Source organism: Oncorhynchus clarkii, chromosome 5 (genome assembly GCF_045791955.1).
Source record: "Oncorhynchus clarkii lewisi isolate Uvic-CL-2024 chromosome 5, UVic_Ocla_1.0, whole genome shotgun sequence".
In the NCBI taxonomy this organism is placed as follows: Eukaryota; Metazoa; Chordata; class Actinopteri; order Salmoniformes; family Salmonidae; genus Oncorhynchus; species Oncorhynchus clarkii.
Window position 1 is genome coordinate 87,497,732 of NC_092151.1, and position 25,597 is coordinate 87,523,328.

At 45.1% G+C, this 25,597-nt stretch overlaps 1 protein-coding gene across 1 annotated transcript in view; it reads left to right on the forward strand.

Annotated features, from left to right (window-relative positions):
- Window positions 1–25,597, forward strand: part of LOC139409507 (hemicentin 1) — a 242,956-nt gene that overhangs the window by 161,177 nt on the left and 56,182 nt on the right. Inside the window, exons 36-51 of the mRNA XM_071154768.1 lie at window positions 1,660–1,783; window positions 2,010–2,111; window positions 2,823–2,999; window positions 4,592–4,743; window positions 4,832–4,955; window positions 10,052–10,227; window positions 10,472–10,568; window positions 13,872–13,994; window positions 14,281–14,436; window positions 14,548–14,832; window positions 15,695–15,862; window positions 17,989–18,102; window positions 19,288–19,374; window positions 19,531–19,722; window positions 20,069–20,356; window positions 20,528–20,673. Coding sequence (XP_071010869.1) covers window positions 1,660–1,783; window positions 2,010–2,111; window positions 2,823–2,999; window positions 4,592–4,743; window positions 4,832–4,955; window positions 10,052–10,227; window positions 10,472–10,568; window positions 13,872–13,994; window positions 14,281–14,436; window positions 14,548–14,832; window positions 15,695–15,862; window positions 17,989–18,102; window positions 19,288–19,374; window positions 19,531–19,722; window positions 20,069–20,356; window positions 20,528–20,673 — 2,511 coding nt within the window. The remainder of the gene's footprint in view (window positions 1–1,659; window positions 1,784–2,009; window positions 2,112–2,822; window positions 3,000–4,591; window positions 4,744–4,831; window positions 4,956–10,051; window positions 10,228–10,471; window positions 10,569–13,871; window positions 13,995–14,280; window positions 14,437–14,547; window positions 14,833–15,694; window positions 15,863–17,988; window positions 18,103–19,287; window positions 19,375–19,530; window positions 19,723–20,068; window positions 20,357–20,527; window positions 20,674–25,597) is intronic.

Consider the following 25,597-nt stretch of genomic DNA (forward strand, 5'->3'; position numbering starts at 1 on the left):
ACACGATCCCGACCCTGCAGCTGCAAGTTTATTGCATTCAGATGACTCGTAATGTCACACAGAAAAGCCATTTCACACAGAAACATTTCGTCTCGGAGTTGTGTTGTGTCTTTCCCTTTGCTGTCCAAGAACAGACAAATCTCCTCACGAAGCTCGAAACATCTTTGAAGCACCTTTCCCTGGCTTAGCCATCGCACCTCTGTGTGATAAGGCAAATCACCATGCTCCGTTTCTAACTCCGTCAGAAATGCCTTGAACTGGCGGTGATTCAAACCTTTGGCTCTGATAAAGTTAACTGTGCGCGTGATGATGCTCATTACATGCTCCATTTTCAAGGCTTTACCGCACAACGCTTCCTGGTGTATGATACAATGATAAGCTGTCAGCTCACCTGTCGCGTTTTCCTCTTGCATCTTTTCCCGTATCTTCGCCACCAGTCCGCTCCTGTGTCCACACATCGCAGGTGCTCCGTCGGTTGTCAAACCCACGAGTTTTTCCCAAGGCAGCTCCATCTCATTTACACATCTTGACACCTCTTCATACAAATCATGCCCCGTAGTTGTGCCATGCATAGGACGTAAAGCCAAAAACTCCTCTGTCACGCTTAGGTTGGAGTCCACTCCGCGGATGAAAATTGACAACTGGGCAATGTCAGAAATGTCGGTGCTCTCATCCACAGCCAAGGAATATGCAATAAAATCTTTTCCCTTTTTCACAAGCTGCTCTTTTAGATTGATGGACAACTGGTCTACTCTCTCGGCAATGGTGTTTCTGCTCAGACTCACATTTAAAAAGAGTTGCCTTTTTTCTGGGCAAACTTCGTCACAAACTTTAATCATGCAGTTTTTGATGAAATCCCCCTCCGTAAATGGCCGGGCTGATTTAGCGATCTCTTCTGCCAAAATAAAACTGGCCTTGACAGCAGCCTGGCCTTGTGATTTGGCTTTTTTGAACAGAGCCTGTCGAGATTTGAGGCCTCGTTTTAATTCCTCTGCCTTTTGTAGCCTTTGTTCCATGTCCATATTCTTGTTTTTGTCCGCGTGTTTCGTTTCATAATGTCGTCTCAGATTATACTCTTTCAGTACCGCCACACTTTCTCCACACAGAAGACACACAGGTTTTCCAGCTACCTTCGTGAACATATACTCCGACTCCCACCTTGTTTGAAACCCCCGGTTCTCAGTATCCACCTTCCGTTTTGCCATTTTTGATGGGTATCTGAAAGTTAATTTTACTGTGATGCTGACGACTGCTGTGCCAATAAATATTGAAATGAAGCAGCCTACTGCTCGGTGCGTCACCTTTGCATTGTGGGAAATGTAGTATTGGTGCGTGTAAAAGATCTGCGGGCTGCCGGCTTGCTGCGGGCCGGTTCTAATAATAAATCAAGATCATCCCAGGGGCCGTAAAAAACCTTCTTGCGGGCCGGATGTGGCCCGCGGGCCTTGACTCTGACATATGTGCTCTAGATGATATTGTTATTCTAAGTCCCAGTTACAGTAATACTCTAGATGTTATTGTTATTCTAAGTCCCAGTTACAGTAATACTCTAGATGGTATTGTTATTCTTAGTCCCAGTTACAGTAATACTCTAGACGGTATTGTTATTCTTCCAGCTGGTCAGATGAAGTTCATGTGTGTGTTTCCGTGTTTCCATAGCTGGAGTCGGCCGGTAGGACACTGCATATCACGGAGGCCAGACTAGAGGATGCTGGGAGATATACATGTGTGGCAACGAACGCAGCAGGAGAGACCCAGCAACACATCCGCCTCAGTGTCCATGGTAACAGCAGATCCAAAACTCCCCAAACTCTCACTAGGTTTCTCTTCCTGTCTGTCTACCTCTCCTTTTCCATACTTCTTCACATCTTCCTCTTGCTCAGTGTCTCTCCCAACCATCTATTTCTTGTTCACTCTCTCCCTCTCTCTTTCACTCTTCTGTCTCCCTCTCCCACACTCTCTCTGCGTCTGCTGTGTCTGCTACTAAACCATATTATGCCATTCTACAGAGCCTCCAAGCGTCCCTTATTCTGGAGAGACCTTCAATGAGACCATCATAGCAGGCTACCCCATCCAGCTGGAGTGCAAGGCCACAGGGAGTCCAGTTCCTGGTAAGACCTCTCCAACCCTAACCCTTGACTTCTACTAAGTTATATTATTTATTTCAATATAAAACCACATACCAATGTGCATATTCAACTTTTTTTATTTTCAAAACAGCAGGTGTTTCTCTAAAGATCTAATATCACAGGAATATTTTCACAAGCAAGCTGTTTTAAGCAATTGCAAGCTTCTAAGGAAGACATTTTATTACAGAGAATTTATTTCACCTGCATCTATGCCCCCTTGGCAGACTGGCTATGTTGGCATGGTGATCTGTAGTCTAGTTTATGGATCAATAAGAGCAGCCTGTTGAGAACCAATAAAGCTTTTAGATTCAATACTTTATGGCAATATTTTATACTTTATTCAGTACTTTATGGCATTATGTTATACTTTATTCAATACTGTATGGCTGTCAAGAAAACTGGATGGAGAACAACGGATAGAGGCTAGCTGTGTCTACATGTGGTGAAAACAGTGGACATACTTTCATCCTTCCTTTTCATCTCGTATCTGAGAAGAACTGAATAGGTCTTTAATATTATACCCCCAAAGGTACACTAGACTGCAAATTCCATACAGCATCTATCCATCATATTTCTTTCACACTGAGAAAAGCCAGACAAGCTTAACTTAAAGAATGAAGGAAGAGGATAGATTTCATGAGCATCTGGACACCGTCTTTACCTGTCTTTTCTTATCTGTGTCGATGCGGTCAGCCATTACCTGGTACAAGGACGGTCGCCCTCTAACCAGCGCAGCCGGGGTGACCATCCTGAAGCGCGGTCAGCTGCTGGAGATCGACCGTGCTCAGCTGTCCGACGCCGGGCTGTACCGGTGTATAGCGGTCAACGTGGCCGGAACCTCAGAGCTCTCTCACAGGCTGCAGGTGTACGGTGAGTGAACGTCCACATAAACTACTACGACAGCAGCATGACCACATTGTGTTGGTCAGATGTGTAAAAGAATGGATGAATGGAGGATCAGGTTGGGTCAGTGCCCACCTGACAGATGCAGGTAATTAGTTACACACTGACAGACAAATACTGATGCCTTTGGACCAGTCAGCCAATAACATGTTGCTGTCTCGATTCAATGGGCTTTTGAGACGGGGATGTCAGAACACTCTTAACCCAGTCCCAGTATAGCAACGCTCAGTGAACATTAGACACTGAAGGATGATTAAAACACATTAACATCCTATTAAATCCTTATGAAGGCCTACGGCATTATTCTGCTTTGTGGGAGAAACAGACCCATTTATCTACCTCTTTCATGTGAACACAGGATTTGATGATGAGGATGATAAACAATGTGGATCACCAGACAGGGTGATGTCATCAGATAAGGCCATGACTAGAGCTTCTTTTCTAGGGGAATCTTAACATGAGAACACCGCATTAGTCGAAATCTCACATTGACACCAGTGCATGATGGACATGAGTAACGTGCACAGATCTGAAGTTAGGATTGGTCCCTAGGAGTGTATGAGACGTGTGAGACTTAAATGGCACCCTATTCACTATATAGTACACTACTTTAGTACACTACTTTAGCCCATAGGGCTCTGGTCTAAGGTAGTGTACTATTTAGGGAATAGGTCTAAAGTGGTGTACTATATAGGGAATAGGGCTCTGGTCTAAAGTAGTGTACTATATAGGGAATAGGGCTCTGGTCTACAATAGTTTACTGTATAGGGAATAGGGCTCTGGTCTAAAGTAGTGTACTATCTAGGGAATAGGGCTCTGGTCTAAAGTAGTGTACTATATAGGGAATAGGGCTCTGGTCTAAAGTAGTGTACTATATAGGGAATAGGGCTCTGGTCTACAATAGTTTACTGTATAGGGAATAGGGCTCTGGTCTATAGTAATGTACCATATAGGGAATAGGGCTCTGGTCTATAGTAGTGTACCATATAGGGAATAGGGCTCTGGTCTATAGTAGTGTACCATATAGGGAATAGGGCTCTGGTCTATAGTAGTGTACCATATAGGGAATAGGGCTCTGGTCTATAGTAGTGTACCATATAGGGAATAGGGCTCTGGTCTATAGTAGTGTACCATATAGGGAATAGGGCTCTGGTCTATAGTAGTGTACCATATAGGGAATAGGGCTCTGGTCTATAGTAGTGTACCATATAGGGAATAGGGCTCTGGTCTATAGTAGTGTACCATATAGGGAATAGGGCTCTGGTCTATAGTAGTGTACCATATAGGGAATAGGGCTCTGGTCTATAGTAGTGTACCATATAGGGAATAGGGCTCTGGTCTATAGTAGTGTACCATATAGGGAATAGAATGCCATTGGAGATGCAGCCTGTGTGTCTGTCTGTGTGTGTGTCTGTCTGTGTGTATGTGTGTGTGTGTGTGTGTGTGTGTGTGTGTGTGTGTGTGTGTGTGTGTGTGTGTGTGTGTGTGTGTGTGTGTGTGTGTGTGTGTGTGTGTGTGTGTGTGTGTGTGTGTGTAATGCTCCTCTACTCGCCTGGCAGTGCCCCCTGCCATCTCCAGCCGCAGTGCCATGGTGACGGTGGTGGTGAACGACCCTGCCAGGCTGGAGTGTGAGGCCACCGGCGTTCCTCTGCCAAGTCTCACCTGGCTCAAAGATGGCAGCCCTGTTGCCAGTGTCTCCGATGGCATACAGGTAACCGCCCAGCTCCTCAACATTTGTGTGTGTGTATGTGTGTGTTTTTCTGACCTGTGTGCGTGTGTGTGTCTCTCCCCCTCTGTAGGTGTTGTCCGGTGGTACAGTGCTGTCTCTCAGCAGTGCTCAGGTCAGTGATACAGGGAAGTACACCTGTGTGGCCGTCAACGCAGGAGGAGAGCAGCAGAGAGAATATGACCTGAGGGTGTACGGTGAGTCCAACCTCCCTCTGACCGAAACACATCTCCATGATCACCTTTAGATACTGCTTCCAGTTGTGTACTATCCATCCATTTGTGTACTATAAATCCAGTTGTGTACTATCAATCCAGTTGTGTACTATCAATCCAGTTGTGTACTATCAATCCAGTTGTGTACTATCAATCCAGTTGTATACTATCAATCCAGTTGTGTACTATCAATCCAGTTGTGTACTATCAATCCAGTTGTGTACTATCAATCCAGTTGTGTACTATGAATCCAGTGCATGAAAACACATTTTAGTCACCAGAGACATTATCTTATTTAACCCAGTACTCTCTATAAGAACTTAGTTATTATTTTAGGTATTATGTTGTCTGTTATTGTACCAGCTCTTACTGCATGACAGGGGTCTCCAACCTTTTTGAGCGTGAGAGCTACTTTTAAAAAAATGAAATGAAATTAGTCATGAGCTACTAATATTTTTCAAACTTTCAAATATGAACATTCTTCTCCTCACCCTTGTAACTCTTTCCAGGTCATTACTGTTCAAGAGAAAGTAGGGCACTATGTTTTCTGTCAATATACCTGGTAAAATAATAGTTCATAAACAACTCTAAGGCGGGCCATATAAAATCCGTAATTCTTTCCCCAAGTTATGTTTTATATTTTCTCAAATTATGTTTTCTCAGTTTTATTTTTCCTGGTTTTAGATTTTTTTTATGTTTTTCACTCTCAAAATCACAATTGTTCATGGAGAAACAGCGAAATTGGAGTCCATGCCAATGACTAAATCACATCGGAAAACCTTTTATTTTGGTGTGGAAGAAATACACTGTATGACATACTTATACAAAGATATATTAAAATGTATGGAATGCTGAGTACCTCATCCGTGAGCTAATTTGTGGAATGTTCAAAGCGAGTCCAGTAAACATAACATATAGGATATACACGGCAACATTTTAATGACTGTTCAAAGAAGCTTTGACATGGCCATACTCCTGGGAAGGAAGTATGGTTTGTGTTCCAGTTTGGCATTTCAATAAACCTTGTCGTTTTTGCTTAGAGAGTTGATGTTGACAGCCAATTCGTTTTGAAAATACTACATTTGAATCATTTTTCTCAATTTAAAAAGAATTTGAGAGAAGTGATTGGAGTGTCATGAAGAGTTTCAGACAGATTGGCTCAGTGTGTGTGTGTGTGTGTGTGTGTGTGCGGGCGCGCGCGGGCGGGTATGAGTATGTCCAGGTGTGTGTGTTTGGATGTGTGTGCATTTGTGCGTGCCTGTACCCAAAATGCCCATATGTCTTCTGTTTCTTTAAAAAGATCAAAGGATGGCGTCCAGAGAAATGAAGACAGATTTGTTGTGGTAATTGCTACCACTCTAGAACGACTTCCTGTGTCTGGCCAAATAATCCTGCCAGCTAGCCTGTCTAAACCTTTCACATGACACGTGTGTTGTGTCTGTCCAGAGAAATACACATTTGAGGAAATTGGCTTTTAGTCAGTCCAGATTAGAAACGTTGTGGAAGAGAAATCAATCATATTGAGGACATATTTTAGGATTAGGCTGAAGCAGAGGTTTTTGATTGGCTTCAAAGTGGGATTACAGAGAAATTGCCTCTCATAACTATTAGACAGAGTGTTCAGTGTTGAAGTCAGAGACAGGGCCATTTTAAGGGAGGAGAACAGACATTTATTTTGTTTTCATTCTGAGACCTCTCTCTCTCTCTGTCTCTCTATGTGCCTCTCTCTCTCTGTCTCTCTCTCTCTGTCTCTCTCTCTCTCTGTCTCTCTCTCTCTGTCTCTCTCTCTGTCTCTCTCTCTGTCTCTCTCTCTGTCGATTTCTCTCTGTCTCTTTCTCTCTGTCTCTCTGTCTCTCTCTCGCCCTCTCGCTCTCTCTCTCTCTGTCTCTCTCTCTCTGTCTCTCTCTCTGTCGATTTCTCTCTGTCTCTTTCTCTCTGTCTCTCTGTCTCTCTCTCGCCCTCTCGCTCTCTCTGTCTCTCTGTCTCTCTGTCTCCTTCTCTCTCTCTCTCTCTGTCTCTCTGTCTCTCTCTCGCCCTCTCGCTCTCTCTGTCTCTCTGTCTCTTTGTCTCCTTCTCTCTCTCTCTCTCTCTCTCTCTCTCTCTCTCTCTCTCTCTCTCTCTCTCTGTCTCTCTGTCTCTCTGTCTCCTTCTCTCTCTCTCTCTCTCTCTCTCTCTCTCTCTCTCTCTGTCTCTCTCTCTCTCTCTTTCTCTCTCTCTCTCTCTCTCTCTCTCTCTCTCTCTCTCTCTCTCCCTCTCCCTCTCCCTCTCTCTCTCTCTCTCTCTCTCTCTCTCTCTCTCTCTCACACACACTCTTTCTCTCAATTCAATTCAAGGGGCTTTATTGGCATGGAAAACGTGTCTTACCATTGCCAAAGCAAGTGAGGTAGATAATATACAAAAGTGAAATAAACAGTAAAAATGAACACATACGGAAAGTTAAAAAACAATAAAAACATTACAAATGTCATATTATATATATATACAGTGTTGTAACAATGTACAAATGGTTAAAATAAATATGTAGATATGGGAGTTTATTAAGTTTTTAGTTATTTAGTTTTTCCACCTCATTTTGTGGGCAGTGTGCACATAGCTTGTCTTCTCTTGAGAGCCACGTCTGCCTACGGCGGCCTTTCTCAATAGCAAGGCTATGCTCACTGAGTCTGTACATAGTCAAAGCTTTCCTTAAGTTTGGGTCAGTCACAGTGGTCAGGTATTCTGCGACTGTGTACTCTCTGTTTAGGGCCAAATAGCATTCTAGTTTGCTCTGTTTTTTGTTAATTCTTTCCAATGTGTCAAGTAATTCTCTTTTGGTTTTCTCATGATTTGGTTGGGTCTAATTGTGCTGCTGTCCTGGGGCTCTGTGGGGTGTGTTTGTGTTTGTGAACAGTACCCCAGGACCAGCTTGCTTAGGGGACTCTTCTCCAGGTTCATCTCTCTGTAGGTGATGGCTTTGTTATGGAAGGTTTGGGAATCGCTTCCTTTTAGGTGGTTGTAGAATTTAACGGCTCTTTTTTGGATTTTGATCATTTGTGGGTATCGGCCTAATTCTGCTCTGCATGCATTATTTGGTGTTCTACGTTGAACATGGAGGAGATTTTTGCAGAATTGCAGAGTCTCAATTTGGCATTTGTCCCATTTTGTGAAATCTTGGTTGGTGAGCAGACCCCAGACCTCACAACCATAAAGGGCAATGGGCTTTATGACTGATTCAAGTATTTTTAGCCAGATCCTAATTGGTATGTTGAATTTTATGTTCCTTTTGATGGCATAGAATGCCCTTCTTGCCTTGTCTCTCAGATCGTTCACAGCTTTGTGGAAGTTACCTGTGGCGCTGATGTTTAGGCCAAGGTATGTATAGTTTTTTGTGTGCTCTAGGGCAATGGTGTCTAGATGGAATTTGTATTTGTGGTCCTGGCGACTTTTTTGGAACACCATTATTTTGGTCTTACTGAGATTTACTGTCAGGGCCCAGGTCTGGCAGAATCTGTGCAAAATATCTAGGTGCTGCTGTAGGCCCTCCTTGGTTGCTGACAGAGGCACCAGATCATCAGCAAACAGTAGACATTTGACTTCAGATTCTAGTAGGTTGAGGCCGGGTGCTGCAGACTTTTCTAGTGCCAGCGCCAATTCGTTGATATATATGTTGAAGACGGTGGGGCTTAAGGGTGGGGCTTAAGCTGCATCCCTGTCTCACCCCAGGGCCCTTTTTTTTTCAATTTTAACCGAACACTTGTTGTTTGTGTACATAGATTTTATAATGTTGTATGTTTTACCCCCAACACTACTTTCCATCAATTTGTATAGCAGACCCTCATGCCAAATTGAGTCAAAGGCTTTTTTGAAATCAACAAAGCATGAGAAGACTTTGCCTTTGTTTTGGTTTGTTTGGTTGTCAATTAGGGTGTGCAGGGTGAATACATGGTCTGTTGTACGGTAATTTGGTAAAAAGCGAATTTGACATTTGCTCGGTACATTGTTTTCATTGAGGAAATGTACGAGTCTGCTGTTAATGATAATGCAGAGGATTTTCCCAAGGTTGCTGTTGACGCATATCCCACGGTAGTTATTGGGGTCAAATATGTCTCCACTTTTGTGGATTGGGGGGGATCAGTCCTTGCTTCCAAATATTGGGGAAGATGCCAGAGCTAAGGATGATGTTAAAGAATTTTAGTATAGCCAATTGGAATTTGTTGTCTGTATATTTGATCATTTCATTAAGGATACCATCAACACCACATGCCTTTTTTTGGGTTGGAGGGGTTTTATTTTGTCCTGTAACTCATTCAAGGTAATTGGAGAATCCCCTCTCTGCCTCTCTGTCTCTGTCTGTCTATCGGTCTGTCTTTCTCTCTCTGTCTGACTCTCTCTCCGACTTTCTCTTTCTCTTTCATTTTCTCTCTCTTTCTCTCTTTTTCTCTCTCTTTCTCTCTCTCCTTTTTATTTTCTCTCTCTCTCTCTCTCTCTCTCTCTCTCTCTCTCTCTCTCTCTCTCTCTCTCTCTCTCTCTCTTTGTCTCTCTCTCTCCATGAGGTCAGTGTCTGGGTCCGATAACGGCCCAGTGCCAGCTACATCGTGGGAAACATAGTCAGCTCTTGACAAGGAGTGACAACCAAAGTTCAAGAACTGTCTTGGAACTCTAGCGAGAGGAACTGTTCTAACCAGATCCTCTGAAGCTTTAACAGATGGTGAAAGCCTGTTGAAGTGACTCAGCCTGGCTCAGTTCGTTATCTGACTTTATCTGACAGCAGCTCATTGTTAAGCTGATCTAGCGCAGGATGTAGTGGTACCATATAGGAATGGCACCAGACTTATACATTGTCAGAGCTGTGGAATGGCATTGTTTGGTGCTTAGGTGTGGGTAAGAGTCAACAAGTCAATTTCTTCAACTTTATTGAGGTATATTTTTGGGACCATTTTCTCCAGGGGTGAAAATGGGTTCACCGGATTCCCAATGTGAAATCATTTTGACATGTAAACTTTTAAGTGAGTTAAGGAATTTTACATTGTTGGGTTCCCACTTTCCAGTGTGACTTTTTATTGTCGCTGACGCTGCTTCTGTGTATTTATGTGTTACAGTGCCACCCAACATCATGGGTGAGGAGGTGAATGCCACTGTAATGCTGGGTCGCTCGGTAGAGCTGCGTTGCCAGAGTGACGCGATCCCTCCTCCCACTCTGTCCTGGCGCAAAGATGGCCGCCCGCTCTTCAGGAAGCCAGGACTGACCGTGTCGGAGGATGGGAGTGTGCTGAAGGTACGGTCCAATTTCTATCCTTCACTCTCTTTCTCTCTCTCTCACGCTCTCTCTCTCATTCTCTCGCTCTCTCTCACGCTCTCTCTTTCTCTCTCTCTCTCTTTCTCTATCTATTTATATCTAACCCTACTCTCTACACACCTCTCTGACTCTCCATGCCTCTCATTGATTATTGATTTTGACTGGTAGGTTGACAGGCCTATCCTATCTCTTGTATCTTACTCTCTGTGAATGTGATTGGCAGATTGACAGTGCTCAGGTGCAGGACTCCGGCAGATACACCTGTGAGGCCACCAATATCGCTGGCAAGACTGAGAAGAACTACAACCTCAATATCTGGGGTGAGTTGCTGCTCTGTCTGTCTGCCTGCCTGCCTGCCTGCCTGCCTGCCTGCCTGTCTGTCTGTCTGTCTGTCTGTCTGCCTGCCTGTCTGTCTGTCTGTCTGTCTGTCTGTCTGTCTGTCTGTCTGCCTGCCTGTCTGCCTGCCTGCCTGTCTGTGCACATCATGTGTTTTCTAAATAAATTGTACTGAATAAAAATATAAACACAACAGGTAAAGTGTTGATCCCATGTTTCATGAGCTGAAAAAAAAAGAATGCACAAAAAGCTTATTTCTCTCAAATGTTGTCCACAAATTGGTTTACATCCCTGTTAGCATTTGTCCTTTGCCAATATAATCCATCCACCTGACAAGGGTGGCATATCAAGAAGCTGATGAAACAATATGATCACTAGACCCCATGCTCACTCGGCTACGTATGCCTCTCCCTATATGCCTTGTCCATTGCTATTTTGGTTAGTGATTATTGTCTTATTTCACTGTAGTGACACATGCAGGGACCTCACCTGGTTTAAATGGTGTCTCTAGAGACAATACCTTTCTCATCGTCACTCAATGCCTAGGTTTACCTCCACTGTATTCACATCCTACTATACCCTTGTCTGTACATTTTACTCTCTTTTCCGAACGTACTAGACGACCAGTACTTATAGGTTTTAGCCGTACCCTTATCCTACTCCTCCTCTGTTCCTCTGGTGATGTAGAGGCTAATCCAGGCCCTGCAGTGCCTAGCTCCACTCCCATTCCCCAGGCGCTCTATTTGTTGACTTCTGTAACCATAAAAACCTTGGTTTTATGCATGTTAACATTAGAAGCCTCCTCCCTAAGTTTGTTTTATTCCCTGCTTTAGCACACTCTGCCAACCCGGATGTCCTAGCCGTGTTTGAATCCTGGCTTAGGAAGGCCACCAAAAACCCTGACATTTCCATCCCTAACTATAACATTTCCCGACAAGATAGAACTGCCAAAGGGGGCGGAGTTGCAATCTACTGCAGAGTTCTGTCTTACTATCCAGGTCTGTGCCCAAACAATTTGAGCTTCTACTGAAAAAAAAACACCTTTCCAGAAACAAGTCTCTCACCGTTGCCGCTTGCTTTAGACCACCTTCTCCCCCCGGCTGTGCCCTGGACACCATATGTGAATTGATCGCCCCCCATCTATCTTCAGATATCTTCAGATCTATCCTCGTACTGTTAAGTGACCTAAACTGGGACATGCTTAACACCCCGGCCGTCCTACAATCTAAACTAGATGCCCTCAATCTCACACAAATGATCAATGAACCTACCAGGTACAACCCCAAATCCGTAAACACTGCACCCTCAAAGATATCATCCTAACCAACCAGGATCTCAGCGATCACTGCCTCATTGCCTGCATCCGTAATGGGTCTGCGGTCAAACAACCACCCCTCATTACTGTCAAACGCTCCCTAAAACACTTCAGCGAGCAGCCTTTCTAATCGACCTGGCCTGGGTATCCTTGAAGGATATTGACCTCATCCCGTCAATAGAGGATGCCTGGTTATTCTTTAAAAGTGCTTTCCTCACCATCTTAAATAAGCATTCCCCATTTAAAACCTTTTGAACCAGGAGCAGATATAGCCATTGGTTCATTCCAGACCTGACTGCCCTTGACCAGCATTAACACATCCTGTGGCGTACTGCATTAGCATCGAATAGCCCCCGCGATATGCAACTTTTCAGGGAGGTTAGGAACCAATATACACAGGCAGTTAGGAAAGCAAAGGTTAGCTTTTTCAAAAAGAGATTTGCATCCTGTAGCTCAAACTCCCAAAAGTTCTGGGACACTGTAAAGTCCATGGAGAATAAGAGCACCTCCTCCCAGCTGCCCACTGCACCTTGCCCACTGCCCTCCCAGCTGCCCACTGAGGCTAGGAAACACTGTCACCACCGATAAAGCCACGGTAATTGAGAATTTCAAGAAGCATTTTTCTACAGCTGGCCATGCTTTTCACCTGGCTACCCCTACCCTGGTCAACAGCCCTGCACCCCCCACAGCAACTTGCCCAAGCCTCCCCCATTTCTCCTTCACCCAAATCCAGATAGCTGATGTTTTGAAAGAGCTGCAAAATCTGGACCCCTACAAATCAGCCGGGCTAGACAATCTGGACCCTCTCTTTCTAAAATTATCCACCGCAATTGTTGCAACCCCTATTACTATCCTGTTCAACCTCTCTTTCGTATCGTCTGAGATCCCCAAAGATTGGAAAGTTGCCATGGTCATCCCCCTTTTCACAGGGGGAGACACTCTAGACCCAAACTGTTGCAGACCTATATCTATCCTACCTTGCCTTTCTAAGGTCTTCGAAAGCCAAGTTAACAGACAGATCACCGACCATTTCGAATCCCACCGTACCTACTCCGCTATGCAATCTGGTTTCCGAGCTGGTCATGGGTGCACCTCAGCCACTCTCAACATCCTAAACGATATCATAACCGCCATCGATAAGAGACAGTACTGTGTAGCTGTATTCATCGACCTGGCCAAGGCTTTCGACTCTGTCAATCACCACATTCTTATCGGCAGACTCAACAGCCTTGGTTTCTCAAATGACTGCCTTGCCTGGTTCACCAACTACTTCTCAGACAGTGTGTCAAATCGGAGGGCCTGTTGTCCGGACCTCTTGCAGTCTCTATGGGGGTGCCACAGGGTTCAATTCCCGGGGCGACTCTTTTCCCTGTTGATTCTCTGATCCACCTCTATGCAGACGAAACCATTCTGTATACTTCTGGCCCTTCTTTTTACACTGTGTTAACTAACCTCCAGACGAGCTTCAATACCATACAACTCTCCTTTCGTGGTTAACGTTGATTTGAATGTGATGTGGTTTGAATAATGTGATGAGGGTTGAATAATGTGATGAGGGTTGAATAATGTGCGTAATGTGATTAACGTTGAATAATGTGCGTAATGTGGTTAACGTTGATTTGAATGTGATGAGGGTTGAACAATGTGATGAGTGTTGAATAATGTGATGAGTGTTGAATAATGTGATGAGTGTTGAATAATGGGATGAGGTTTGAATAATGTGCGTAATGTGATGAGAGTTGAATAATGTGCGTAATGTGGTTAACGTTGATTTGAACGTGATGAGCATTGAATAATGTGCGTAATGTGATGAGGGTAGGCTACCCTGCCGCCCCAGTATTGTGATGTATTGTATTGTATTGTATTGCGATGAGCACCCCCGTTTTTTTCTTATTGTTATGACAGGTTACTCGATTAACACTCCGTTCATAATGCCATCCCAGTAGTGTACATATTCCCTGTGTATCCCCAGTCTCTCCCAGTATCCGGGGTTCAGAGGATGTGTCGCCCATGACAGTGATTGAGGGAAGTCTGATCACTCTGGTGTGTGAGTCCAGTGGCATTCCACCTCCCAGCCTCACCTGGCGCAAGAACGGTAAGAAGGATCGGTGTGTGTGTGTGTGTGTGTGTGTGTGTGTGTGTGTGTGTGTGTGTGTGTGTGTGTGTGTGTCCAGTGGCATTCCACCGCCCAGCCTCACCTGGAGCAAGAATGGTAAGAAGTATCAGTGTGTGTGTGCATGCGTTTGAGAGTGTGTGTATGACTGTGTGTGTGTGTATGTTTGTGTGTGTGTGTTATTTGAGAGTGTGTGTGTGTGTGTGTGTGTGTGTGTGTGTGTACGTGTGCAGTTGTTTATCTTTGTGTGTGTGTGTTTTTCTCTCAGGTTCTGAGTTGAAGTCGGACTCGAGGGTCCGGGCCCTGTCGGGGGGTCGTCAGCTACAGATCTCCGGTGCTGAGAGGACAGACTCCGCCTCTTACACCTGTACCGCCTCCAACGCCGCCGGCAACGCAGCCAAGGAGTACAGCCTGCAGGTGTATGGTACGAAAATAGTACAGAAACCTCACAGTGCTAAAAACGTGTGTGTGTGTGTGTGTGTGTGTGTGTCCTCAGGTTGGCATGTTCTTCACTCACTCTCTCCTCTCACTGCAGTCCGCCCTTCCATCAGACTCAGTGAGGGGACCGCAGGAAATGACATCACTATGACAAGGGGAGGAGACATCACCCTGCAGTGCGAGGCCGACGGCGTGCCCCGCCCAGCGGTCACATGGTTGAAGGACGGTAGACCAATCACAGGCCAGCGTGGGGCTCAGGTGCTAAATGAGGGGCGGCTACTACAAATCAAGGACGCCAAGGTTTCGGACACGGGGCGCTACACGTGTGTGGCGGTGAATGTGGCGGGACAGGCCGACGGCAAGCATGATGTCAACGTACACGGTAAGACTCTCGACAACATAGAATAACTTAGAATAGAGAGTGGAAGAGAGGGGGTGATGCATTACACTGGACTATATGGCTGAAAGAAACGTATTCTGTACCTGCTAATATTATGATATTTTTGTGTCTCAGTTCCTATCAGCAGTTTGTGACCACATTCTGTACATGATATATGGTGTGTGTGTGTTTTGGTTTTACTATCCTTGTGAAGACCAGAAGTCCTCACACGGATGGTAAAACAAGGAACATTTGGACAAGTGGTCCCCACAAGAATAAATGCTATTTTAGGCTTAGGGGTTAGGTTTAGGGTTACAAATTAGGGTTAGGTTGAGATTTAGGCTTAGGGGTTAGGTTTAGGGTTACAAATGAGGGTTAGGTTGAGATTTAGGCTTAGGGGTTAGGTTTAGGGTTACAAATTAGGGTTAGGTTGAGATTTAGGCTTAGGGGTTAGGTTTAGGGTTACAAATGAGGGTTAGGTTGAGATTTAGGCTTAGGGGTTAGGTTTAGGGTTACAAATTAGGGTTAGGTTGAGATTTAGGCTTAGGGGTTAGGTTTAGGGTTACAAATGAGGGTTAGGTTGAGATTTAGGCTTAGGGGTTAGGTTTAGGGTTACAAATTAGGGTTAGGTTGAGATTTAGGCTTAGGGGTTAGGTTAAGGGTTACAAATGAGGGTTAGGTTGAGATTTAGGCTTAGGGGTTAGGTTTAGGGTTACAAATGAGGGTTAGGTTGAGATTTAGGCTTAGGGGTTAGGGAAAATAGGATTTTGAATGGAATAAATTGTTTGGTCTCCACAATGATAGTAAAATAAATGTTTGTGTTAATGTGTGTCTTAATACACATGTATGTACATCCTCTCTCCAGTCCCCCCCAGTATCAGTGGTCAGACCCAGGTCCCAGAGAATGTGAGTGTGGTGGTGAACAACCCTGTGGCTCTGACCTGTGAGGCTTCCGGCATCCCCCTTCCTGCTATCACCTGGCTGAAGGACGGACGGCCAATCAGAGCCTCCAGCTCTGTCCGCGTCCTCTCAGGTTAGCTCCCCATTCGGTCTGGCTTGTGTGACATCATCTTGGTGAAGATGTTTAAGATGGCTGTCCTTGACTTGTATCCTTACAACCGTCTGTTGCTATGACAACGCTTTGTATCCTTATCCCCCTCATTTCCTTTGTGCTTAATGTCAGGTCACATGGTCAGGAATAAAGGTCCTTCTAGTTAAGTGGCCAAGGGAAGTAGACGAGGAAAGGAACCCATGTTTGAGAAGTACAGGAATAATCAGGGCCTTCTATTACAACAATGATCTCTGGTACTATCTAGCCACATCGTCTGACTCTCTGTGGAGTCACGTTGATCAATCTGTCTGCCAGCTACAGTTGAAAGGCCCAAACAGTTGCACTACATCAACTGTAATGTGATCAGTAGGACGAAGGCCAACCCCAACAGAGCTGCAGACGAGGCGGTGTGTAGAAAGACAAACCTCTGGGAGAAGGCAGGAGTTTTTGTTGTTGAACGCTTTAACAAGCTGCTCTCTTTGTGCTTCCAAAGACAACAGTCAGCGGTTCTGACTGCAGCTAGTCCCAACTGCCACCCTGTTCCCTAGATAGTTTACTACTTTTGACCAGGGCTCTTGTTAAAAAATAGTGCACTCGATCGGGAACAGGGTGTCAGTTGGGACGAACCCTCGACCTCCTGAAGTTATGGTAGTCACTTTACCTCAGTCACTTCCTTTACCGTCCTAACTCACTCTAATACAAATACAGCCTAGCCTCAAACATGGACCCGCGGTCTGACCAGCGGTCACACACATCACCCGCAGCCTGACCGCCTTTTCAGGCTAGAGGATGTGAGGAAAGGGGATATGGCAGTTGTGATTGTGGTCAGCCAGGGAAATGGATTTGTGTAGAGGTGATTACTGGTTCAAACTCTGTGGGGTGTGGTCAGTAATTCTCCACTGAAGCAGACAAGCCAGTTAACATTATATACATTTATTGCACGTTCAGCTGTAAATTTAAGAAAAATTATCAAAAAAAAAAGACAGCTATAAAATAATGATTTAATCCTACCATAAAGATAATGATTTAATCCTAGCAAAAAAAATAAGATTTAATCCTACCATAAAAATAATGATTTAATCCTACCATAAAAATAATGATTTAATCCTACCATAAAAATAAATAAGCTCAGTCCTCTTCTAAGAGCCACATCTGTCTGGGACAATTTTCTACTTGAAATCAGAGAACATTGTGCTACTTGTCCTCTGGGATGGATCTGATGTGCTCCTTGAAGTTGGTGTTGAGTTTGTGTGTGTGTGTGCGTGCGCATGGCCGTGTGTGTGCGTGTGCGTGTGTGTGCGTGCGCGCGCATGGCCGTGTGTGTGTGTGTGTGTGCGTGTGTGTGCGTGCGCGCGCATGGCCGTGTGTGTGTGTATGTGTGCGTGTGTGTGCATGTGTGTGCGTGCGCGCGCATGGCCGTGAGTGTGCGTGTGTGTGCGTGTGTGTGCGTGTGTGTGCGTGCGCGCACATGGCCGTGTGCGTGTGTGTGCGTGTGTGTGCGTGTGTGTGCGTGCGCATGGCCGTGTGTGTGTGCGTGTGTGTGTGTGTGCGTGTGCGCGCGCATGGCCGTGTGTGTGTGTATGTGTGTGTGTGTGTGTGCGCATGCATGGCCGTGTGTGTGTGTGTGTGTGTGCGCGTGCATGGCCGTGTGTGTGTGTGTGTGCGTGCGCGTGCATGGCCGTGTGTGTGTGAACTGGTTTCTGTGTCCAGATAATAACTGTTGTTTTTGAAGTAAAAAAGAGAGAAAATAGGAACTGATCTGAGTTCATCTGTTTGAGTGGGTGTGTTTGAACAGCTGTGTCTTGGTCAGTGTATCCTGTTTCACACAGCTAAATGGATTTTTAGTGCCCCAGAAAGCAAACTGCATGGAAGCCACAATTGTGATGTGAGAGGGAGCATTTTGTCTGTTTGCACCTCTTTAGGCTCCAAACTGTCCCAAATTGCACCTTATTCCCTATGTAAAGTAGTGCATTATGAAGGAAACATTTTACCATTTGGGAAGCAGAATAAATACTTTAGACTTTAGATTAAGTTTTGAAAAAGACCAATCAAAGACACAGTGATTATTTAGAGACTTGAGCTCAACCAAGTATTGACATGTTTGTCAGGAGGGCGGAGCCTTCGTCTGATGCACGCAGCAGTGGAGGATGCTGGGAGATACAGCTGCATTGTGTCCAACACGGCCGGAGAGGAGAGGAAGAACTTTGACCTGGACATCCTGGGTAATGACGTCAATGACCTTTATCTTATCTCTCAGGCCTTTGACCTGAGAGAGAAATATGTTTTGCAGTATGACACTGGTGGATATTGTGATAGTGAGAATACCTGATAACCACTACTGGACGGACTTAACATGAACAACCAGTTTGAACGCAATGAAGCCTTCATAATCCCATTATAACGCCTACATAGATGGCTGAGGGTTGGTACAGTAGTTGGTCAGTACAGTAGTTGTATTGCTCTTAACCTCTCTGGGATATGTGGGACGGTAGCGTCCCACTTGGCCAAAAGCCAGAGAAAATGTTGGCTGGATTCACGTGTTGTGAATCCAGCCAACATATCAGATTTCAAAAAGGCTTTTCGGCGAAAGTCAACGATGCTATTATCTGAGGATGGCACCTCCGTAAACAAAGAGAGAAGCATATTTCAACCCTGCAGGCGCGACAAAAAACGCAGAAATAAAAATATAATTCATGCCTTACCTTTGACGAGCTTCTTTTGTTGGCACTCCAATATGTCCCATAAACATCACAAATGGTCCTTTTGTTCGATTAATTCCGTCGATATATATCCAAAATGTCCATTTATTCGGCGCGTTTGATCCAGAAAAACACCGGTTCCAACATGACTACAAAATATCTCAAAAGTTACCTGTAAACTTTGCCAAAACATTTCAAACTACTTTTGTAATACAACTTTAGGTATTTTTTTAAGTAAATAATCGATAACATTGAAGACGGGATGATCTGTGTTCAATACAACAAGAAAACAAACTGACGCGCGCCTCTAACAAACAGTACATTTGAAGTGACCCTCGTTTTGAACAGGGTTACTTCTTCATTACACAAAGGAAAAACCTCAACCAATTTCTAAAGACTGGTGACATCCAGTGGAAGTGGTAGGAACTGCAAGAAGGTCCCTTAGAAATCTGGATTCCCAATGAAAACCCATTGAAAAGAAAAAAGAAAATCGGAATGTTTTTTCCTCTGGGTTTCGCCTGCTACATAAGTTCTGTTATACTCACAGACATGATTCAAACAGTTTTAGAAACTTCTAATAATATGCATATCTTATCTTCTGGGGATGAGTAGCAGGCAGTTTAATTTGGGCATGCATTTCATCCGGACGTGAAAATACTGCCCCCTGTCACCAAGAAGTTAACCCTTTCCATGCATGTCATCTTCCAGTCCCCCCTAGCATTGTGGATGAAGGCACGGTGCAGGATGCCAAGGTCAAGGAGAAACACAACGTGACCCTGACCTGTGAGGTTGCAGGTCAGTGACATCATGGCAACACAAAACCACAATGACTAAAGTCTGAACATATCTAAATCCAAAATAGACTATTTTACAGTTCATACATACTGTAACAGGAAATTATTTCACCATCCTGATGGTCGCTAAGATAACCTATTATTAACCGTTACCTAGGTAACCCAGTGCCGGAGATCACCTGGCTGAAGGACGGACAGTCATTAGGGACAGACAGACGTCACCAGGTGTTGTCTCACGGACGGTACCTGCAGATATCTGGTGCCCAGGTGGATGACACGGGCAGGTACAGCTGCCTGGCACACAACAGAGCAGGAGACCGCAGCAGACACTTCAACCTCAATGTACTGGGTAGGAGGACAACTACTCTCTCAGTATATTTTATTTACGTATATATCCTTTATTTATACTGGTATAAAAAGATCCCATTGAGATCACATTTTCAGAGGGTTTGTAGGAGGCTTCTCTCAGTAAGTCACCGAGCCTGTGAAATCTGTCATACTTTATTTCCATTTTGAAACCATTGCGTGACATGCTAAAGCTTCACAAGATGTTATCACTTTGTCATGGCTGTGTTTAAGATAAGAGGTGCTGTAGTATATAAGGTTTACCCTGGTGATTTATCCTATGCATCCACCATCACTTTATCAAAAAAGCCCAACTAGCTTCATTGACCAAGAGTCTGAATCCCCCCCAGTGTCTCCCACCATCGTGGGCTCAGGTCCCGAGGGTTCGGCTGAAGAGGTGACGATAACCCTGAGCAGCCCCACGTCTCTGGTGTGTGAGGTGCAGTCCTACCCCCCTGCCCTCATCACATGGCTCAAGGATGGGACGCCGTTGGAGTCCAGCCACAACGTCCGAGTGCTGCCAGGTGGGCGGACCCTGCAGATCCTGAACGCCAAGGAGGAGGATGCTGGGAGGTACACTTGTGTGGCCACTAATGAGGCTGGAGACAGCCTGAAGAACTACGAGGTCAAAGTTTACAGTGAGTGATAAAAACATTTTGAAAGATGGTAGTGAGATAGGGAGGTACTACCTTTTAACTTGTCCAATAAGGACACCATTTTTTTGCCATGGTCTGTAACTATCTGTGTGGCTGTGTGATGTATGTAACTGTAACTCTCCTCTCTTCCTTACCTCCTGTCCTCTCCTGCAGTTCCTCCCCAAATCAATAAGAATGATGTCCCAGGTGAGGGGCTGGCCCCCAAGGAGGTCAAGATAAAGGTCAACAACACTCTGACCCTGGAGTGTGAGGCGCAGGCCATCCCTACACCCTCACTGCAATGGTACAAAGATGGACAGGTCAGCACTTTACCTGTACACACACTCTACACTCTACACTCTACACTCTACACTCTCTCTCTCTCTCTCTCTCTCTCTCTCTCTCTCTCTCTCTCTGCATGCTGGGAGTGATTGGTGCATGCTGGGAATTGTTTGAGTGAAGGAGTGCGTGTGTTGTGGAGAGTTAGATATTCACAACTTTTTTTCGGTTTGCTATTTCTTGGTGGCATTTTTTTGGTTTTCTTCTGTGCATGATTAAGGTTATTATTTTAACTTTTTTTGTTGTGGTAGAATTAAGTTTTTTGTTTTTCGTATCGAAATTACCCTGATTTTGGCGGGGATGGCAGCCCGAATGGGGATGCCGTCCCTGTCACTTCGGCACGGCTTTAGGTGTGTTACTGAAGCTACTGTCACGGTGGAGGAGTTTCTGGTCGCCGTAGGAGAGAAGGTAGGCTATGAGAATATTGCTTATGCATCCCAGATGAATAAAGCTGTGGTGGTATTTCTTAAAGAAGAGTGTCTGGTTGATCGGATGGTTGAGCATGGTGTAATTCTTAAAGGAATGTTTATTCAAGTTACGCCGCTTTTTTCTCCGTCAACAAGGGTAACGATTTCAAATGTACCACCGTTTATTCCAAATGAGCTGTTGGAGCGCGAGTTATTGCGCTTTGGGAAGTTCGCCAGTTCAATTAAGGTTGTTCCGTTGGGTTGCAAACACCCGGGGTGTTGTCATTTCGGCGACAGGTGTTTATGTTTTTGGATTCACCGGAGCAGACTTTAGAGTTATCGTTTAAAGTCAAGTATGACAATAGATTGTATATGGCTTATGCTAGTACGGGTAGTCAACGGTGTTTTGAGTGTGGGGATGTTGGTCATAAGCGACATGCTTGCCCGAAAAGGGAGAAGGCCGAGGGAGGGGCGCAGGTGGTCATCGTAACGCCTGGGCCCACTGATGTAGGGAGAGGTGGGCCGACAGCGGCAGAGCAGCCACAAGCACCTGGTGCTGAGGAACAAGTTATCCGTGTTGAGGGCACGGGGTTGCAACTTGTATTAGAGGGAAATGTTATGCTACAGAAAAGTATTGTTGTAGAAGGTAAGGATGTATCTGAAGAGCCAGTTCCTCAGACTGGTGAGCAGGTGCCCAGTATGAGTGCTGGGGTAAAGGAGGGGGTTCATGTGGAGCTAGGCTCCCAGGTAGTGGAGGAGATGCCCATTGTGAGTAACGGGGTACAGGAGGGGATTCATGTGGAGCTAGGCTCCCAGGTAGTGGAGGAGATGCCCACTACGAGTAATGAGGTTCAGGAGGGTTTTCATGTGGAGCTAGGCTCCCAGGTAGTGGAGGAGATGCCCACTACGAGTGCTGGGGTTCATGTAGAGCTAGGCTCCCAGGTAGTGGAGGAGATGCCCACTACGAGTAATGAGGTACAGGAGGGTTTTCATGTGGAGCTAGGCTCCCAGGTAGTGGAGGAGATGCCCACTACGAGTAATGAGGTACAGGAGGGTTTTCATGTGGAGCTAAGCTCCAAGGTAGTAGAGGAGATGCCCACTACGAGTGCTGGGGTTCATGTGGAGCTAGGCTCCCAGTTAGTGGAGGAGATGCCCACTATGAGTAGTGATGTTCAGGTGGGGCTAGTCTCCCAGGTAGTGGAGGAGATGCCTGGTACTAGTGATGAGGTGCAAGTGGGGAGTGTTGAAAGGGATGTGGTAGAGGGGAGTCAGTTGTCTGTGGTCTCAGCTGAGGATCAGGAGAATGATATGGATATCTCTTTAGATATTACAACTGCTGGCGAGGACTCAGTTTATGATCTAGAGGAGGTAAATTAGTTTTTGGATCAGACTTTTGGGAAATCTGTCAAATTGACAGATTATTTTGATGTTTATAAGTTTGTGAGGTCAGCTGTGATGTTACAGAAGACGGTGGGGTTAGACCAATTGAGTGAGAAGAAGCGGTTTCGCTTGAGGAAATTTATTACTGCTGTTTCAGCAGCAAAAGGTGGTGGGAAACGTGTTCAAGTTAAGAGAAGAAAGAAAAATTATGATGATGATCATGCTTCATAGGGTGTCTTTTTTCTCGTTGGTTTCTCTGTGGTTTCTTCTGCTTTTCTTTTCTCTTTTCTATATGGAGGTACTAAGGGTAGGTTCTCTCAATATTAATGGGGGAAGGGACAGGAATAAGAGGGCTTGGGTATTAGAAGTAATAAAACAGAAAAGGCTTAATGTAGTTTTCTTACAGGAGACACATAGTGATGAGGAAAATGAGGTTGACTTGGGTATGTGGTGGGAGGGGCAGCATGTACTCAGTCATGGTACTAATTTCAGTGCTGGGGTGGCAATCTTGTTTTCCTCAGGCTTAGGGGTGACTGTGGTATCTACAACAGAGATTGTCAAGGGTCAGGTTTTATTGGTCAAGGTGGATGTTATGGGGTTTCTGTTTGTTTTTTTGAATGTTTATGCTCCGAATGAGGGAGTATTGCTATGTTTGATCAAATAAAGGAAACCTTAAGACAGTGTGATCAAGAGGGGTGTATGGTTTTAGGGGGTGACTGGAACTGTACAGTGGATTTTACTGTTGATCGCACCGCTGAAGAACCTCACCTGCGGTCAGCCACTTGCCTGTCTGGCCTATTAACTGAGTTTGAGCTTTCTGATGTGTGGAGAGTAAGGAATGCAAAAGTTAGGCAGTACACATGGCTAAAAATTAATGAAGGTCGTGTCAGTGCAGCAAGGTTAGACAGGTTGTATGTATCTGATCACTACTGTAGTAGGGTTGGAAAGTGTGCCATTACTCCTGTGGGTTTCTCTGATCATCATATTGTTACTGTTGATATTCACTTGTCCTGTCCACGACGGTCATCGCCTTAGTGGTATTTTAATGTTAAATTGTTACATGATGTCATGTTTTGTGACAGGTTTTTGTTGTTTTGGGAAAAATGGAGGGGTATAAAAGGGAATTTTGAGTCCTTGAGACAATGGTGGGAGGTTGGGAAGGCCCAAATACGAGTTTTTTGTCAACAGTATACTGCTCTGTCTCAAATTGAGGTTAAAGAGACTATCAAGGCCCTTGAACAGGACATCAAATCTATTGAATTGAAGCTGCTCACTCAGAACGACCCTGGACTAGTCATGAACTTACAGGACAAGAGACATGAACTGAGGTCGTTTCTGCATGAAAGAGTGAAGGGTGCCTTGATTAGGTCTCGTTTCGCTTCCCTCAAGGATATGGATGCTCCTAGCGCTTTTTTTTTCAACCTAGGACAGTCGAAATTTCAACGCAAACAGATGGTCTGCCTTCGTCTCCCTGATGGGAAGGTGACCACGAATGATATTGAAATGCGTCAACATGCCGTGGATTTTTACTCATCCCTTTATAAGGCGGAGGATTGTGACTCTTTATGTACTGAACAGTTGTTACACGGTCTTCCTCAATTGGGACCTGAGCAAAGAGTTGCATTGGACGCTGATATTACACTGCAAGAGCTGTCCACAGCAGTTATGCAGCTCTCAACAGGCCGAGCCCCTGGTATCGATAGTTTACCATCTGAGTTTTATAAGCACTTTTGGGGGTCTATTGGGGAGGATTTTTATGAAGTGCTGTGTGAATCTTTTCATGAGGGTTCTCTTCCTGTATCCTGTCAACGTGCGGTGCTTTCACTGTTGCCAAAAAAGGGGGATTTGGCTCTCATAAAAAATTGGAGACCTGTTGCCTTGCTGTGCGCAGAATACAAAATTGTTTCTAAATATCTCTCAAACAGGTTGAAAGAGTATCTGGGATTGTTGATCCACAAGGACCAGTCCTACTGTGTACCTGATCGGTCTATTGTTGACAACTTGTTTCTGATAAGAGATGTTTTAGACATTTGTAAACTGTCTGATGTAAATGTGGGTTTACTTTCGTTGGATCAGGAGAAGGCTTTTGATCGTGTGGACCACCAGTACTTGTTTAAAACAATGAAAGCCTTTGGGTTTGGGGATGTTTTTCTGTCTTGGGTGAATTTACTGTATGCTGGAGCCTCGTGTATGGTGAAGGTTGGTGGTGGTTTGAGTTGCCCCATCCCTGTCGAAAGGGGCATCAGGCAGGGATGCCCAATTTCAGGGCAGTTATATAGTCTGGCGATTGAACCAATGCTTTGTTTTTTAAGAGCGAAGCTTACTGGTTTCTCTGTGCCAGGTGTAATGAAGGGTCCCACGATAGCACTGTCTGTGCTATCGTTTTTATTACAGGGGGTGAGGATGTTAAGGTTCTCTCAAACACTTTAAAGGTGTATGAGGGGGCCTCCTCAGCTAGAGTCAATTGGGGAAAGAGTGAAGCGCTGTGGGCAGGTCAGCTTCAGATGGGGTCTGCTCCACGGTTACCAGGGGGGCTTTAGTGGGGCAGAGATGGAATGAAGACTTTGGAAGTTTTTCTAGGCTCCGATGTCTTTCAGAAAAAGAACTGGGAGGGTGTAGTGGAGAAAGTGTGTGCCAGACTGTCAAGGTGGAAATGGGTGTTGCCCCAGCTGTCCTATAGGGGACGGGTCCTGGTAGCTAATAATCTTGCTGCTTCTACCCTGTGGCACAGACTAATGATTTTACAGCCACCAAAGGGTCTGATACAAGAGCTTCAGAGGACCCTTGTCAATTTCTTCTGGTCTGGACAACACTGGATCAAAGCTGCAGCCCTGTATCTGCCACTGCACGAGGGTGGGCAAGGCCTGGTGGACATTTCCTCTAGGATCACGGCTTTCCGGCTCCAAGCAGCCCAGAGATTGTTGTACAGCGACTGTTCTAGCTGGGTCGAAACAGCCTACATATTGATGAGGAGAGCGGGCTGTTTGGGCTTAGACAAACATATTTTCCTCTTAAAGCTGGAGGGGGGTGATTTGACTGGCCTGACTCCATTTTATGAGTCTGTTATGCAGGCTTGGAGAGTCTTTGTCAAGTCCCGTAAGACCGGCACGCCACCAGG